General features: G+C 32.5%; 1 protein-coding gene across 1 annotated transcript in view; it reads left to right on the top strand.

Moving 5' to 3' along the window:
* Positions 1-19,735, top strand: part of LOC115874657 (glutaredoxin domain-containing cysteine-rich protein CG31559-like) — a 147,024-nt gene extending 127,289 nt beyond the window's left edge. Inside the window, exons 6-8 of the mRNA XM_030889874.1 lie at positions 4,856-5,089; positions 12,197-12,262; positions 18,369-19,735. Of these exons, the coding sequence (XP_030745734.1) occupies positions 4,856-5,089; positions 12,197-12,262; positions 18,369-18,545 (477 nt within the window). The 3' untranslated portion in view covers positions 18,546-19,735. The remainder of the gene's footprint in view (positions 1-4,855; positions 5,090-12,196; positions 12,263-18,368) is intronic.
* Positions 19,736-19,994: the final 259 nt, after the last annotated feature.

The following is a 19,994-nucleotide window of genomic DNA, read 5'->3' as shown; positions in this document are numbered from 1 at the left end:
TCTATGAGAATTTAAAAAAGAATTAAACCAACAAATCTCCGTTTCACGTTAAAGAAAAGTTTTAATTGGTTTTCGAGACTTTTCCGATCTCCTTTTACACCAACAAAAGTTTTCTACCGTAAACTAAAACTCATACTATTTTGTTTTGTCCAGCATTTTTTTTTAAGTCCTTTGTTATCAACACACAGAACGTGCCAAGAGAAAAATAAATGAAGAAAATGACGCTCAATACAATATAAGGTTTTAAACCATTTGGAGAAAATAATGGCTATTGCTGTGTAACGGGATTAATCCTTGAAGAACTCGTGAATATTATGCCACTGAAATATAAAAATCAATTAGGTTAGGTCAGGTGATGCTTTCATATGCATCTAATTGCCTGTAATTTGAGACTTGTTTAATTAATTTAAAGTTCCCCTTTCTTGAGTTATAACGCTTCATACATTCTCAGAGTTTTTGCACTTAAGCCAGTATCTGAGACGGCTTCGCAGAGGTCAGCTCTCCAACTCCGACATCAGCCGTACCAAAGTTTATGGCACGAATGATTGTCGTCTCGGGGCACTCAGTGATAAGGTGTTCTGGTGTTTCCCCATTTTCCCCACATAATCTACATTCGTCGTTGTTTCTCAGCTTCAATCTACTGAGGTGTTTGGTTTGAGGAGACAGTGTCCTGTTAGAAACCCCGTGACAATCCGAAGATTCTTCTTACTTAAATAAAGGAAAATCTTTGATTTTTCTCGGTCGTAAGTTCTGAGGAACAACAGGTTCTTGACTTCCGGTTTAAGTTGGTTTAACGGTTTTTGTCCAGTGAGTGGAGTGTTCGCTCCTTTTCTAGCTAGATCGTTTGTTTTTCATTGTCTTATTTCCCTTGGTGAGAGGGCACCCGGAGTAGTAGGACTATATTTTCTTTGCATAAGTTAACCAATTGCTTTTTGGTCATATTGACATCAATATTCTAAGAACATTTAGCGTCATCACCACAAAACACAAAACAAAGCAGCCAACTCTGGTTCGACATGTGTTTGAATGTGTGGTCTTGAACTGACCAACCAAATATAGGTTCAGATAGCAGCTTCTCTCAACAACACTAATATTGTTCCCTGGAATATGACAAGCTTCAATTCTAGGTGCGCGGCGAGGTGATTTGCTTCAATATATGTTTTGATGCATTATACAAGAATGATTCAGCATCGCCGCATGGACTACTCCACTGTGTTTTTAGCCTAAAACTCCAAATAACCGGATCATAGAATCATCGGAACATGAAACATAAATAATTATAACTGCTACCTACTGCTTACAACACGAACATATTTTTAAAATATTTCAGTTACACCTAACAGAACTAATAACTACTAACATCACTAACTAAACATCAACATCTTTTTGAAAAATAAATAAATAAGTGGAAATATCAACTTCCCATAAATTACAGTTGGGGATTGGAACCTTTAGTGTTACACAGCAAAATAAAACCACAATACACCAAAACATTTTTACTTTTGCACTGGACGCGCATTTTGCTAGCCATGTTAGCATCATCAGCAGATGATCAAAACTAATCTAATGTTTTTTTTTTTTTCTTTTTTTTTGCGGTGGTTGAAAAATCTTTTATGGACGAATAGTGATCATTTCCATAACCATCTCGAGAGAGACGGTCCTAGAAATAACCCCTAGACAGTGTGGGACTCGGTTGATACCCACTAAAAAAAGTCCACCTCCGAGGAATCAGCCGCCGAAGAATGGTCAGCTATTATTCCTGATAATATGTGGGGAAGAAAAAGGGGGGGTGTTGTGGGTGTTATGGGAGGACTATATTATGAGAAGGGGGGGACAAAATTAATTTTCTAGAAGAATGGTTTTAAGATGGGAGTATTTGAAGTTTCTATAGTCCTCGGGATTGTAATCGAATATTTTTAGGGTACTATTGGGGATAGTACCGATTTTCTCGTAGAACTTCAAGGCACGATCTCGAAGGTATTTGGGGATGGGGTCGATGCGTAGGTCGGTACGGATGTCGGAGTTGCGTATATACCAGGGAGCTCTGGTGATATAGCGGAGGATTTTGTTTTCACAAACTTGGAGTCTGTGGATTTGACTGTCAGAGGCTCTACACCATACTGGGGCTGCATAGAGGAGCTGAGGGCGAATAACTGTTCTGAACAGTAGGACTTTATTTGAGAGGGAGAGGGTGCTCTTTTTGCTGAGGAGGCCATGAAAGCTAGCATAAGTGACACGGGCACCAGAAATTTTCTTGTCGATATGAGGGATCCAGGATAGCCGTCGGTCTAGTGTGACTCCGAGATACTTGGCTGTTTCCCCCCAAGGTATCTCTCCGTCGTCTATGACTAGAGGGGGAGGTAGTGGGAGCCTTATTCGTCCGGAGACGTACAAGGTTTGGGTTTTTGCTGCGTTGATTTTGATTTTCCAGTGGGAAAACCAGTCAAGCAGCTGGGCGATGTAGGGTTGGAGCCTGCTCTGAATTCCATTGCTCGAGGCAGTGGAGTAGAGACAGGTGTCGTCTGCGAATAACGCAAGACGAGTCTCCAGGGATTTGGGGTTATCGGATGTGAAGGTATTATAGAGTGTGGGCGACAGGACAGAGCCCTGCGGCACCCCCGCCTCTATAGTACGAGGAGTGGAAAGAGAGTCTCCGATGCGGACCTGGAATTTCCTATCGACAAGAAAGGATTTAATGATGAGAGTGATCTGTTGGGGAAAGTGGAAAACGTGGTGAAGTTTGAACACAAGGCCTTCGTGCCAAACCCTGTCAAAGGCCTTCTCGATGTCAAACATGACAAGACCAGTGCCCCGCTTGGCGTTTAGACCCTGCGTAACATATTCCACCACGCGTGCGACTTGCTGTTCGCAGGAGAGGGATTGGCTAAATCCGAACTGCTCCTGAGGGATGATCTCGGCACTAGCCAGGAAGTCGTTAATTCTAGAGAGAATAACCTTCTCAGCCAGTTTCGAGAGGGAGGAGAGGAGGCTGATGGGGCGCCAGTTTTCTGGGAAAGTGAGGTTCTTATTTGGCTTTGGGATTAGAATAATTATGGCTAGTTTCCAAACGTTTGGAAAATATCTGAGGGACATTATCAGATTAATGATGGTGGTAAATTGGGTTATAAGAACATCGGGGAGGTGTTTCAGTGCGATGTTGTTTACTTGGTCGTGACCTGGGGCTTTTCTGCTGTGCAGTGTGGAGATGATGGACGAAATTTCTTTGGGAGACGCTGGGGAGATAGGGGCCTCGAGAGGGGGAATGAAGGGGCTACGAAGTTTTCGTAGAATTCTTCTACAACTTCATCGAAATCGATGTCGTCGTCGGGATTTCGGTTTGGACGGAATTGGCGTTCTAACGAGTCGACAAAGGCCTCTGCCTTCGCCTCGTCGGAATAGACCACTCCGTTCAGGCCGTGAATTGGGGGGACGTAGCGTGAGTTGGTGTTTCTCATTCGCTTTTGAACCTTCCAAAGCGACTTTTTATCGTCCTCAAGCGTAAATAGGAAGCTCTCCCACCTTTCATCTCTGAAAAGTTTGAGCTCTTTCCTAATCTCGCGCACCAGACTGTTAATCTGTCGCTTTAGATTGGGGTCGAGAAGGGCACGATACTGGCGTTTGAGCCAATTTTTCTCGTGAATGAGGGCTCGGATGTGAGGGGGGACTAGAAAAGGTTATTTGGATTATTTGGCACTGTTGAAGTGCTATGTTCTATGGCTTGGGTTATGGCTGAAGTGAAGGTGGTGACCTTCACCTTTGGTAGAGGAGAGAAGCACTTCGAGATCGTGTCTTGTGTCCTCGCGAGAGGTCTGGTTGGGGACGTAGATGGATGCCACAACGACAGGGCTGTTGGATGTTTGAATTTGGACTATTGTTGCTTCGATGGAACGAAGCAGGGGTGTTGGGAGAGGTGTGTGGCGATGTGAATTTTTGACGAGTATGGCGGTGCCTCCGCCTCGGACTAATCTAATGTCTACAATTTGAGCGTTTATATACTCGCTCAGTGGGCACCGAGTGGGCGTGGCCAGATCTAGCCAATCGAGTCAGAGCCCACAGAGCGTAACAATTAAATTTCCACAACTAGAGTAGTCGGAACAGAGAACTGGAAGGAATTGGACCATTGTCTTCTGTTCATACTATCTTAACATTTATTAATTCTGGTGCTTTCATATGCATCTAATTGCCTGTAATTTGAGACTTGTTTAATTAATTTTAAATCATTAACATCTATACTATGTTCTTTATCAACAATATGTTCAGCAACGCAAGATTTATCCGGTCTACCATATCTTATCTGAGCTAAACTTCTTTAAATCTAGTTAATATTGATCTTCTAATTTACCCAACTTATTTCTGATTATAATCTTTACAAGAAATTTCATAAATACCCGACCGTTCCAGGAGGTGTTTTATCCTTAGGATTACCTAATAATTGTTGTAATTTATTATTAGCACTATACACATGTTTATAATTGACATTTTTAAAAATTCCTTTTAGACCACGAAATAACTCGTTATCAAACAGTATTGAAAAATATTTTGACGTATCTTTCTCCACTTGAAAGTCGAATTTTCAGAAATCAAAAACTTATACCTACGTTTTCTAATTATTTTATCAACTAGTGAAGGAAAATATCCATTACACTCAGCTACATTCCTAATGTAATCATTTTCTATTTCATATATTTCATTGGTAAGTGGAAAACTAAGTAATCTATGAACTATGAAATGTAAACTAGCCATCTTATGTTCAACACTATGATATGACTCATTAGGAATATAGCTGCATGTAGTGGTATTTTGTATCCAGTGTAACTACCACCTGATGTCTAAGCTAAATTTTATCTGTTTTTAGAGCTACAAAGAAAAAGACGCCGGTAAAGTGGTGGTCTACACGACATCCATGGGGATCATCAGGGAAACGTACCAGGCGTGCATGAAGGTTAAACAGATTTTGCGGACGCTCCTGATCAAGTTTGAGGAACGGGACGTCTTTATGAGCACGGAGTATCAAAACGAAATTAAGGACAGGATGAGATGCGAACACATTTTGATACCGCAAGTCTATGTGGACGGACAACACTGCGGGGTAAGTTTGTTAATGTTTATACAGGGTTGTTCACCACGCGTGGGACTTGGAGTATTGTAGCTAAACGATTAGATTTTTACAAATTGTAAGTTTTGGGTTCGTTGAAGGGCTATTAGAGTTACAATTTATAAATAATATTACAAGATATAGAGTGTCTTAAATAAGTAAAAAATATTATAGTTGTATTTATTTAAATGGAATAACCTGTATATTATTACATTTTTAGTTTCTACGAATAAAATAAAGGTAAATTTGATTAAGGTTTATCACACTTAAACCGTACCGTTTTTAAAATATTATTTTCAATTTTGTGAAATTGCAGTAAAAAAATTAAAACTTCATTTCTCCAAGGGTATCAAATTTTTTAATACTAAATATTTACTGAAGATTATTTATTGATCAGATATTGTGTTGCAATAATAAAAATTGTACTACCTTATACAGAGTGTTCAAAAATTTGTATTAAATAATTACTAGCTTTAAACGGCAATAACTTGTTTAATTTAAATGGAACGCCCTGTATATTTTACGAGAATCAGATGCACACTTTAATTGTGTATCAAATTGTATTATACCATTTTTTACCTATATCTTGTTCGTAGAAAATGCTTTTTCTTGTAATTTAGACCTCATTTATCACTATACCCATGGAATATTGACATTTTTTTTATTTTTTAAAGCAACATATGTACAAAATGTACAGGTGGTAAAAATAATAATATTCCAAGCCCATTTGTTTACAAAGAGAAAGCTATTTAAATCTTTGTAAAATAGTATACCAATTAAATATACCACCAAAATTTCCGCCCAAAAATGAGTTAATTACATACTTAATTTATTTTTTAATGTATAAATAATTATTCTAAATAAATGTAGATTTGACTCAGAAATCAGTATAATAATAAGTTATGAAAATGTCCGTCTCTGTTGTTAAAACTAAGCATTCGTCAAAAAATTAAATAAAATTTATAAAGTGTTACTTTTTACCACACTGTCTAATACACATACAAAATTCAGTTTTTTAGTATTTGGGGCAATTATTATTAATCAATGTAAACATTCAATTAATGTAGTTTGAATTTAACAAAAAAGATTTAAACAATTTTTTTATTTTTTAATGAAATAAGTGAGCTATATCGACAATATTAGTATCTGTACTCTTTAAAAATTTGCTACATCTTTAAAAATAATCAAAAATGTCAATATTTCATGGGTATAGTGATAATAATGATGTCTAAATTAAGTAAATGCATTGAAGAGATTTTTTTGCATTATTGAAGAGATAAGGAAAAATGGTATAATACAATTATTTGATAGACAATTAAATTTTGCATCTGATTCTCGTAAAATATACAGGGATTTCCATTTAAATTAAATAAGTTATTGCCGTTTAAAGCTCGTAATTATTTAATATACATTTTTGGACACTCTGTATAAGGTAGTACAATTTTTATTATTGCAACACAATATCTGATCAATACATAATTTTCAGTAAAAAGTTAGTATTAAAAACTTTGATACCCTTGGAGAAATGAAGCCTTAAAATTTTTACTGCAATTTCAGAAAATTGAAAATATTTCAAAAACTGTAAGGATTAAAGTGTGATAAACCCGAGGATAAACCTTAATCAAATTTAGCTTTATTTCAATCGCAAAATCTAAAAATAAAATAATATACCGGGTGTTCCATTTAAAAAAATACAACTATAATATTTTTTACTTATTTGGGGCACTTGGTATCTAATAGCCCTTCAACGAACTAAAAACTTACAATATGTAAAAATCTAATCGTTTAACTAGAATATTCCGTATCGTATATGTGGTGAACAACCCTGTATATAATTATTTTTAACTAAAGCGGGACTTATCCTGTATTACTTTTGATGCACATCGATAGTGAATCAGTTGAGGAGGCCGTCCTGTTAAAAACTCTGTGAAAAACTAAAGATTGATTCCTATTGTAAGGATCTGACCGAGTTGATCACTCGTCAACTCGATACTCGATGTTCTTCCATTGGAGTTCTGAGCGTGTCGTACTCATAGTTAATCAATATTATATATAATATTATATTCCCCTAAGAGCTTCTTTCGTCTATCTTATTTACATTTTAGCTGAAAAATCGATGTACTCCAACCAGATTCCACAATGTTTTTACATTAAAGGTCCTGAATAAATAATAAAAGAGCCACTCTCTAAAAGCTGTCTGATATATTTACTACATGTAGAACAGTCACTGAAAGAAAGAAATTTACTTCGTTCTTCGTTTCAACACGAAGGCATTAATTTTCTAGATTTTCAGGGTAAAAAAATATTACTAATTTAATAAAAGGATGGGTTTATAAGTTAAGCTTGTTCTAAAAGAAAAATATAAACTCATAGACACAAAATTTTGTTTAATATCTTATGATACACCTTTACTCAGGAGGTTTATATGATCTACGGAATATTTTCGAGTCATTATCATCAGCATCATTACTCTGTTTTCATCATCATTTTCTTCTGTTCTTTCTTCTTCCTTTCTTCTTTTTATTTCTTCTATTCTTTGTAGTTGGGCCCGTTGTTGTCTATTGTTGGCTATGCGGGCCCAAGTTATCCCTGCTAATTTCCTAATATGATGGTTCCATCTCAGGTTAGGTCTTCTTCTAGGTCTCTTAATTCCTCGTGGGTACCATACTGTAATTTTTGCGGCCCATCTGTTGTCCGTTCTTCTTGAGGTATTTGACTACGATCTCGCTTGGATATTTCCAGCATATTTCGTTCCATTGAACGTTGTGCAACCTGCAGTTTCCTTATAATGCCCGTTTAAAGTGTCCAGGTTTCGCATGCATAGGTCATGACTGGTAGTACACATTGGTCGAATGTTTTCTTCTTTAGATAAAGTGTCATTCTTCTTCCTTAAGTATCCCGTGCTAAGTTAGTTCTTCTGTTGATTTCTGGTAGTAGGAGATCCCGAGCTGTGTATTAGTTGTCCCAAATATTCTTCTTTATTGCCAGTGTTCTGTTATTTATTGAAAAGTTTTTTCTTTCCACTAGTTCGTTGTACATTAATTTAATTTTTGCTCAATTCATTTTGACACCCACTTTATAGGCAGCTGTATAAACATGTACAGGATGTCCCACTAGGAATAAATCTCGGCTGTATCTCAGAAAGTATTAGCCGTAGGGCCTACAGAAAAAAAAATATTTATAACTAAAGGGGCTATGAGAAATGGCTGGAAATTATTTTCAAGTTTGTAAAACGGCCGCTAGAGGGCGCAATTGCTATGGAAAATAGGATCATTACAAAATTTTGCCTAGATAATGGGCACTATAAATAATAGCTTCATAATATTCAGTAAATTTTGGATTTTTTTTTATTCGAACCATTTCCCCTATCTGCTAAAATAAAGTGGTGGGGGAAGGTTAGATCTATCATTATTTAAATGTTAAGAACTCCGGACTGGATGATCAGAATCCAATAAACGAAGGCTCGTTTAAAAGAGCGTTTCTTACTCTATATGATACTATAAAAATAATAATAATAAGATTTTGAACTTAGACGCTAGGAGGCGCTTTCTTACAGCTTCAGTAGTCTTAGCAGCTTTTTTATATTTTAATTGCCTTTTCAAAATGTCTTTATTATTTGAACTAGTTGAAGTTGTTGGCATTTTGAAAAAGCAATCAAAAGATAAAAGACTATCAAAATGTTGATCTAATAACAATTTGACGTTTATACTATTACGTCAAAAGCAACTTTATTCCAAAGTCTACCATGATGTCACTGAATCATCGTTTCTAGTTCACTGTTATTAATATCTTAATTATTAGATATTAATACATCTGGTATTATGGTATTCTGGTATTTCGTCGATTTTAAAATAAACTAACTGTTTCTATCTTATTTTTTTGTTAGAATGGGCATAATCAAGAGGGCTACTAATACCGTATTGTAAAAATAATGTAATTAAGGGCTTATTTTTTGGTATTTATTATAATTTTGTTAATATCTTCGGTTTGAAAGATTGTAAGAAAGCGCCCCCTAGCGTCTACGTTCAAAACCTTATTATTATTATTATTATGGTATAAAATAGAGTAAGAAACGCTCTTTTAAACGAGCCCTCGCGTATTGAATTCTGATCATCCAGTCCGGAGTTATTAACATTTAAATAAAGATAGATCTAACCTTCCCCCACCACTTTATTTTAGCAGATAGGAGAAAATGGTTCAAACAAAAAAATCCAGAATCTACTGAAGATTATAAAGCTATTATTTATTATCCATTATCTAGGCAAAATTCAGTAAAAGGCTATTTTCTTATTTTCCATAGCAGTTAAAGCCCCCTAGCGGCCGTTTTGCAAACTTGAAAATAATTTCCAGAAATTTCTCATAGCCCGTTTAGTTATAAATATTTTTCTCCATAAGCCCTACGGCTTATACTTTCCGAGATATAGCAGAGAGCTATTCTTAGTGGGACACCCTGTACAACACATAATTTCAGAGTAAATGTAGAATATTTAGTCGATGTTTATATGATATTCCCCTAAGAGCTTCTTTCATCTGTCTTATTTACATTTTAGCCGAAAAATCAATATACTTCAACCAGAATCCACAATGTTTTTACATTAGAGGTCCTGAATAAACAATAAAAGGGTCATTCTCTAAAAATGTCATCTGTTATATTTAGTATTTAGTAGAAAAGTCACTAAAAGAAATCAACTTACTTCGTTGGCTCAACACAAAAGCATTCATTTTTACATTTATATTTATTTTATTACTCTGGATGCGAAGGTAAACATGAAAACTTATTATAAAGGAATGCCTTTATTAGCCTTTTTCAACAATTCCAATTACTGAAACTAGCAAGAAAGGTTTTGATGCTTCTAAAATCCAGTATCAATAAGAGGAAAAATTTCTATTCCCTGGGGAACCTGCGTCGCTTTGGAAAACATATCGATATAACGAGATTTTTCTCCATTATCGGGAATAACGCCTGTCAGAAATTGTAAATAATAATTTATGTTTTCCCTAGCTATCCTATTTCTCGATTTTCTCTCACTCGGTCAGAACCACTGAATAATATATAAACGTGCGATTTTGTTCGAAAAAAAAGGTCTGTTTTGTTATATATGTATGTATTCGTTCCATTTTTCTATAATAAAAATACGACAAAATTATACTATATTGATAAAAGGAGCCCTTGAAGTTAGAAACTGTATATAAAAGTTAATTATACAGTGATCATTTACATTTTTATATTTATATTCACATAATCTACCTATACCTATAAAGCGTTTTATTTTTTTTAGAGAATAATGTATCCCATTGTTTTATAAAAAAATATACAGTGCTGTAGAGAAAGACATTTTGTTATTTTGTATTACAAATATCACTAAGATTATAGAACCTACAGGGCCCATTTTAATATTTATATAATATCCTGTTATACATAAAAACTGTTACTAATAGGTATAATAATATACAGGGTCCGGCAATAGTACGTCGGGCATGTGTAAGTAGGTCCTAGAATAAAAAACTTGAGAATTTTGTTTAAGTGCAAATCTAAAGTATATACCAGGATGTATTTCCGGAAATTATTTTAACTTCTATAGGGTGGCTCATAAAAGTGTGAGTGGATCTGGATGACTTTTTTTTAAATGGACTTCCTTTCAGATCGCTTTACATAATCCTAAGATATGAGTAAATCTATTTCAATAGTTTCAGAGATAATAAAAAATAAATCAAAAATATATATTTTCAACCCTTTTTAAAAAAAAATATTAAAAATACAAGAACTGTTCTGAAAACAAAACTATATTAGATATTTACTTTAAATGGTCTGTTCTTACTTTGCTATAAATATGGTAATCGTAAATCATACAGGATGTTCAATATTTTACACCAAACTTTCAAAAATATAAAATAATTTTACTTCGGTTTTTTAAATGGAACACCCTGTATATTATTTTCTTATTTGATGGAAAATTAAAAAATGAAAATTTTTCATAGTTAAAGTATTTCAAAATTTTCATCAATATGATTTCGGATACACGCAGTATTATTTGAGATGGCGCTTTCAATGGTAAAATACGAGGGAAAAATCATTGGGTGGTTTTGATAAAAATTTACTGTAGGAAATGCAATATGAAATACAAAACCGGGAATATCTGCGAAACCGTTAAAAATTTTGAAATACTCTAAATGCAAAAAATGTTTATTTTTTAATTCTCCATCTATTGAAAAAATAATATACAGGGTGTCCCATTTAAAAAAAAACAAAGAAAAATTATTTTATATTTTTGAAAGTTTGGCGTAGAATTGTTAACATCCTGTATGATTTACGATTTCCATATTGATAGCAAAGTAAGTACAGACCATTTAAAGTAAATATCTAATATAGTTTTGGTTTCAGAACAGTTCTTGTATTTTTAATATTTTTTTTTAAAAGGGTTGAAAAATATATATTTTTGATTTATTTTTTAATATCTCTGAAACTATTGAAATAGATTTACTCGTATCTTAGGATTATGTAAAGTGATCTGAAAGGAAGCCAAAAATGCAATAATATACAGGGTATTGTATTTAAAAAAAGTCATCCAGATCCACCCACACTTTTTAGAGCCACCCTATAGATGTTAAAATATTTTCCGAAAATACATCCTGGTACATACTTTAGGTTTGCACTTAAACAAAATTCTCAAGTTTTTTATTCTAGGAGCTACAGATGCCCGACGCACTATTGCCCGACCCTGTATAATAGAAAAACTATAAGCACAAATGCAAGTAGTTTTAAAACATATAGCAGTTGTTTTAATTTAAAATGCCAAAGATATTACTTTTCAAATGTAGCGGCAACACGCTAAAAAAATTAGGTCCATTTGAGCAAGTGCCGTTAAAATTCAAATTCTCAAAAAAAATCATATCACCCGTTCTCCATAAATGTTTAATTTTCTATCGCCGTGAATCACCCTGTATATTATATTCAAATGGATATTTATTTTTCCATTCAAGTCCCACTTCATGATTATTACCTTGAATACAATCTGCGTATTATTATTAATTTTATTTTATATTTTTTTTATTATCTAGGTGTACAAACTTTATATCTAATACATATTTTCTGTATTTCAGGATGCAGAAACCATAGAAAGGCTGAACGAGTCCGGCGAACTCAGGAAGATTTTAAAAGTTTATAAGGTATATTTTATTTATTTTAGGTTATCCACAACCTTCCTTCCTCTCTGTATTCGGTATTCCAAAATGGAAAACCCATTTTAGTAAGCTTGGCAGACTTTCAGGCAAAATGTTCTTTATTTACATACAAATGATGTATACACTGCTATATACCGTGTGATCCTATAAATAAAGCTTCACAATAGTTGTCGATATGACATTTTCTAAACACAAACAGCATGTATTTTTTTTTATTTCATACTGTATTCTAAAAGACCATAAAAGGCCTTTTTTAAAAAAAATATTAAAAATACAAGAAATGTCTGGAAATCAAAACTATTCTACGTCTGTACCTAAGGTCTGTACTTACTGTGCTATAAATATCGTAATTTTAAACCATACAGGGTGTTGCAAATTCTATGCCAAACGTACTAAAATAGAAAATAGTTTTTTTTTTCGTTTTTTTAATGGAACCGCTAAAAAATCTCAAATGCTTTAAATTCAAAAAATTCAGTTCAGTTCAAAAAAAACGGATTTATTATACGGGGTTGTTCACCACATACGACACGGAGTATTGATGCTAAACGATTACATTTTTACAAATTGTAAGTTTTGGGTTCGTTGAAGGGCTATTAGAAATACTAAATCACCACAATACACCAAAACACTTTTACTTTTACACTGGACGCGCGTTTCGCTAACCATGTTAAGTTTATTAGTCATTAAACTTTTTATAATCTAGTTTATAATCATCTGCTGATGATGCTAACATGGTTAGCGAAACGCGCGTCAGTTTATAATCATCTGCTGATGATGCTAACATGGTTATGTACATATATTGATGCATAACACCAAAGGTTCCAACCAACTGTAATTTTAGGGCTATTAGAGCAAACTTTTAAAAAAATAATTTTACAAGAAACAGAGTGTCTCAAATAAGTAAAAAATATTATAGTTGTATTTTTTTTAAATGGAATACCCTGTATATTATTCTATTTTTAGATTATACGATTGAAATAAAGGTAAATTTGATTAAGGTTTATCGTACTTAAACCTTAAGTTTTTGAAATATTTTCAATTTTTTGAAATTGCAGTAAAAAATTTAAAGCTTCATTTCTCTAAGGGTATCAAAGTTTTTAATACTAAATATTTACTGAATATTATTTATTGAACAGATATTGTGATATTGTATGTATAAATGTCAATATTCCATGGGTATAGTGATAAATACGATCTAAATTATAAGAAAATACATTTTCTACGAAAACTTGAAAAGATAGGTAAAAAATGATATAATACAATTTGATAGACAATTAAATTGTGCATCTGATAGATGGTGTTCTATTTAAATTAAACAAGTTATTGCCGTTTAAAGCTAGTAATTATTTAATATAATTTTTAAAATTCTGTATAAGGTAGTATTTTGTTTATTATTGCAACACAATATCTGATCAATAAATAAACTTCAGTAAATATTAAGTATTAAAAACGTTATCTTTATCATTGGAGTTTTTAGCCTTGGAGAAATGAAGCCTTAAAATGTTTACTGCAATTTCATAAAATTGAAAATATTTCAAAAACGGTAAGGTTTAAGTGTGATAAACCTTAATCAAATTTCCCTCAATTTCAATCGTAGAATCTAAAAACAGAATAATATACAGGGTGTTCCATTTAAAAATATACAACTATAATATTTTTAACTTATTTTAGACAGTCTGTATATTGTAAAAATATTTTAAAATTCTGGCTCTAATAGTCCTTCAACGAAGCCAAAACTTAAAATGTGTAAAAAAACAAATTGTTTAGCTACAATACTCCGTGTCGTATGTGGTGAAGAACCCTGTATATCAAAAAATACGCTCTTAACCATAAATAAAAACAAATATATGTACATAGAAATAAAGAAAATATGTTTACAGAAACCTACAAAATCCACAGTTACCTACTATACCTCCCATTCCTGTTTGAAATCGTATCAAATACATCACATCTGGAATATGTTCAATCTGATATCTCGATTTACATAGAAATTATAAACTTTATGTACGTACATATACACGGCAAATAGAGGCTTTGATGCTAAAGATAATTCTAACCATGGTAACATAAAACAAATCATATATACGTACGTTAGCTGATTCGAGAAACTCAAATCTGTAAAGTGGAAATCAAATATTGTGCTGTAATTTAATTTTGACAAATAATAATTTGAGTTGAATCAATGTCTCACTAAACACATCGTTGTCTGTAAGAGATTTAGAACTTGTGTAAACCGGAAGTCTCACTAAAATAAAGCTACAACTAGACTAGATAAGGTGGGTGGGCCATGGAATGCCACTGTAATGAATAAAAAGTTTTTATTAGTTCATTTACCGGATAAATGAAAGAAACAAATTATTATTTAAAACTTTGATTTATTGTGTAACATATACATTACTTTTTTCTTATTCTAGATGTAATCACTGTTCATTAAACTTAACTTTTATTAATCTTCCAAACGGCCTTGCAAGGAACAGAGCTCCATACAAAGCCAATATTTCAAATCAGTGGTTCACCTTAAAATTAGAGTTGTAATAATCAAAATATCCGCCTTTTACCAAAACTACATAAAAAGCACATTCATTTAAATGAAAAATTAAATGCTTAACATATTATAATCTTCTTTAAAAAACTTAACTAACAATCCTTTGAACATAATCGTTTAACTAAGAGTATATTAATGGAAATAATTTAATAGTTATGGTAATGAGTATTATATCGATAACAAATAAGTTGCCGATGCGTTTTAGAATAAAATTACAAAAAAAAAACTATAATGGCCTTCTTATGGGTTTGTTCTTTGTAAGGCCAAAACTTATTTGTAGCTAAAAAGTTCAGAATAATCCTTATAAATAATAATATTATAAACATAAAATATTGTTACAACTTTCCCTGTACGTATATATAACTAAAATTTATGTGTTATTACAACTCTAGTGTTATCATATTTTCATGATTGGTAATGTTCCTAGTAAGGCCTAACTCTACGGTAAAGCCCATGTACCCTAGCAAGACCAACCGTCAAATTTTTGATTGGCCTTATAAGTAACCACCGACCACCGACACTACCGATATTTTAACTGAAATCAAAGTAAAATAATTATTTTATTCTTTAGTACCATAACAAATTCTTATATGCTAATTTACAGTAAAACTTACAATTTGAAACAAGCGAGGGGCCGTACTTAGAAAATAGCGACGCAAGCGACTCGCCGCCGTGTCTGCGTCCTTGAGTTTAATGAAGCTTAGTGTGAGTGAAAGGAATTTGTCATACATGGCAATAACTATGACTTTTTTATAGTTGGCCTTCAAAGGAGCATTGTCTTCCATTGTCCACCCACCTTACTCTAAAAAAGTTTATAAAACACGTGTGTATGACAACTTATCCAATTCGTTTTAATATAATTATGTCTCAAATGCAACTAACGTTATCTATCTCTAGAGAGTTCTAACGGCTTTTAGCTTTTATCTTTAAACAAACCTCTAAAGTTTCCTTAAAAAATCGATCTGCATATATAAAGGAACACTTTGCACATATGCTTTTAGAGAAAGTCTAGACGCCCAAATGAAACTCAACTTTAAACGATAGAACCGTAAGTCAGTAAAGATCTTAGAGAAATAACAGAGAGAAATAGAAGAGAAACAACACAAAATCATTAAAGTAGAGTAAAGCAAATTTAGTTTATACCGGGTGCGTCTCAAAAGTAACAAAACGTGCGTCTCAACCCCCTGTAACTTTTTTATTTCTTCAGATAAAAAATCAATTAGTTATAAATTGAGATTTGGCATGTTAGTATACGACATAAATTAGGACTGGCTGATCATATGTCCACTTTTGACATTTTTACTTATAAAATAGTATTTAAAATTTTAATCTACAGTGCCATGAGTTTTAAAAAAACACTAATTTTTAATCAAGGAGCCTTGGAAAAACGGATTTGATCGTCTAATGTTTTTTGTGTCTTGTCCTGGCCGATTAAAAGATGCCCAAATCGTATTTTTAATCATATATCAATTTTTTCAAATGAAACAAGGGTGGCTGATTAGCATATTTAGAAAAAGCATTTTTTTACGAATAATTTGGTACCACATACTTGGTATTTAAAGTGAAATTGTCGTTCTAAACTGTATGTTGCAATTTCACATAAACCGTATGCAAAAATGTCAGAAGTTGATATATGATATGTCATTCGATTCAGAGTATCATTTTCTATCGAATATAGGAAAAAATACAGAGGGTGTTATTTAAAAATCAATAGTTATAGTAATTTCCGGTGAAACAGGAAGTGATCAAAAACTATTGGATACGTCAATCACTTCTATTTTATGTCATATACTAACACACCAAATCTCATTTTTTTATCTGGAAAAAAGGGGTGAGCCATTTTTGAGACGCATCCAGTATAGAACATTATACATATATTGTTTCTATGTGTGTAAATAAGTGTTTTTTTTAATTTTATTATTTCTCGGTAGTTTTAAAATACTAATATTAATAAAATTTTATTATTTTAACTTGACATTAAATGTGGCAATTGGCCAAAGAAAGAGTTTATTGTTCATCTAGATATTTTTCATCAGTTTTAACCTTTGAATAAGAAGACTAAGGAAGGAGCATAATGCTATCCATGTATTCATGCATGGTGGGAGGAGAAAGCACTCTAGGGTGGGGATCCTTGACAGTTCTGTTTGACCATTCATTTGACACATTTGAATTTGATTTGAAATTTTGTGGATTTGTCAGTCTTTACGGAGCTTATTTTATGTTGTTCATTATTTATTCTACTACTGATAGTTGTATAAAGGTAGTAAATCTAGATGGAAATTATGGCAGAACTTAAATTAACAGTGACACTATCGCTATTTATCGAAAAAGACTCTTAAATAGTTGGTTGTGTAGCGTGCGGTAGATGTCAGCAAAAATTGAGTGAAATAATGGAACAACTTTTCTCGAGTAAGTGACTATATAATATACATACGTGTAGTAAACCGATCATTTATGAAATTCACGTAAATTAACTAAATTATACATTTTTCTTGCATTTTAGCTTTCATTTACTACTTATCAAAGATCAGATGTCAAAAAATGTTGATACGTTAATTTGACTTACCTGCTTCAGTAGCGTATCGGATGTTTGTGTTAATAAATACTTATTATAATTTATCTATTTTTATTAGAATTATATATTTTTATAACAATTTTAATAACTACCAACATTTATTCACAACGTAAAATAAAATAACAAATTATTGAGTCTACCCCACGTCTACCCTACATCATAGTTTTACATTTTTTAAATAAAATTAGAACGGCACTGATAAACCGGAATTTAAGTCGGCCATATTTGAGGCCTATCGCGGTGTACCTAAGATTTTTGATATGCTCCTTCCTTAGTCTTCTTATTCAAAGGTTTTAACCATACCAACAATTTGTCAGTCAAATATTTATCTAGTGGTTATACAGGGTGAGTCCTAAATAAGTTCAAATATTTTTATGGATAGTATATTTCGACCCCAAAAAAAGTCTATGGGGTTTATTTGGCGGAAAAAAAATTGAAAATTTAGATTTTTTTTTAATTTGTAGTTAAAAACATAAGATCTTTATAATATGGCAACATACGTACCTAGTAGATTGAATTTACAAAAAAGAAAACCCAGAAAAGATTCTATGGTTCTCAAAATTTAAGCCAATTTTTTTTTAATATTCAAAGTAAAATATCTCACTTACTTTGAACTTACTTGAAAAACGGTCAAAAAAAATATGCTTGTTTTATCGAGACCTTACCCTGTATAACTTAAATATTTTAAATTACCTAGTTAATAACCCAAAAAAAGTTAGGTGTAAAAAAACGCCATTTCTGAATGTGTCATTATAAAATTGAGAAGTGAATTTCCTGGAAATTATTTATGCAATAGTAAATTAACAAAAAATGTAATATTCATTAATATTCGTTAATAAAAAATGTAAATAGTAGTTTTCGAGCTACCCATAGAAAACATCGTAGAAAACTCACCCTGTTGGAGTGTTTTTTTTTCAATTTTGGAGTTACCGAAGAAAAGGTATTCACTGTTCTTTTTCTTTTAATTTCAGAATCCTGATGTTTGTACCACCTGTCAAACTTGCGGAGGTTACAGGCTCCTCCCCTGCACCATATGCAACGGCAGCAAGAAATCGGTTCACAGGAATCACTTTACTGCTGAATTTGTGGCTCTTAAGTGTATGACCTGCGACGAAAACGGTTTAGTGAAGTGCAATACGTGTTCGTAAGGTGACAGTAAAACGATTGGAGATAATTTGACATTTTTGTATGATATTAGCTCAGAGTGACAGACAAATACGGTTTGATTGAATAAAAACGACGTGGCAGGCAGACAAATTTTACTTCAGACAGCGGCGTATGTTAAACTGGCTAGGTATTTTTACACAAATGAAAAAGGAAATTAAAGATAAAGGATTATACTATATCCGTATGGTAGCACATTTTTAGACAACTTCTTTATTTTTAAGATTTTGATGTCAAACATCAACAAAATATTCCTTATGTTTGGACTAAATTTTCTCGAAAATAAAGATATAATTTAAAATTCCGTTACAATACGGAAATAGATTGAAGTTTTGTGATTACAGTGATATATTATTTATATGGTTTTGTAACAAATTGCTCGCTATTTTATGGCAAATGCTGAAGCTTTGCAAACCTTAATCAAGCCTGAATCAAAGCACGTGTGTTTGGAATTTTGGGTGTGGCTTAACACGACAGGATCGGGCTTAGCCTTAGGCAGATTTCTGAAATATAATATATATTTCCTTCGGCCACACACCCGCTTTACCCGACCCCTGAGAGCAACCCGAACAGTACAGCGTAATAGACACTTAAGATCAATAATTCTTCTAGTATGCATATTTTCGAAAATTGTTATTACATTTTCTTCAAATGAAGAGAGCGCTACTCGAGGGGTGTCTCAGTGTTGAAATTACATTTTTTATTTATACTATTATTATATAGTAATACTCGAACTGAAATATTCTTTCGTTGTTTACTGTCCCGTCGTTTTCAATTCATCTCACACTATATAGATGTTATTTTATATGTATATGACAGGTTCATACTCTTGAGTTTTCCATATTATAAATAATATCCTGTATTCTTACTCTGAAGCTAATAATAGGACTTAGCAATTATTTGCACAAGTGCCATGAGAGTGTGAACGAAACAAAGACAATTTAGTTTTGTGATGTTGTAAATATAAATAATTTTAATTGAACTTTACTTCATGAAGAAATTGTTGGGGAAGATTAAGCATTCATATAATGATATTTTATGTAATATTTATATATGAGTTTGCATACTGGTAATAACTGTATTATGTTTATCTAATTAGTTTCTATATCTAGATATACTCCCTTTTTGAAAAATACTCTGTTTTTAATTATAAAAATAAATATATTTTCTAAAAGTTTTGTTTTATTTTTTATCTTAGATAACTGTCATCAAAATTCTTAGCTACTACTTCTTGAAATCTCACAAAGGAGGCCCTGCCCAGTGCCCACCCTCCTTCAGAACTTACTGGCCGCTATTGTTGATCATTATTTATTATAAAATAAATAAAATATAGTTTTAAAAAACCTTAATGGTTAGGTTAGGTTACTGGGGTTTGGGGTGCTGTTTAAAGCTCCCTTCCGTTTACATAAAATATTATATCATGCAAATGAATA

The sequence above is a fragment of the Sitophilus oryzae genome, unplaced genomic scaffold, assembly GCF_002938485.1.
Source record: "Sitophilus oryzae breed Bouriz unplaced genomic scaffold, Soryzae_2.0 scaffold_1297_pilon_pilon, whole genome shotgun sequence".
Lineage (NCBI taxonomy): Eukaryota > Metazoa > Arthropoda > Insecta > Coleoptera > Curculionidae > Sitophilus > Sitophilus oryzae.
The sequence above is the reverse complement of the archived record's forward strand: the minus strand, read 5'-3'. Positions and strand labels throughout refer to the sequence as shown.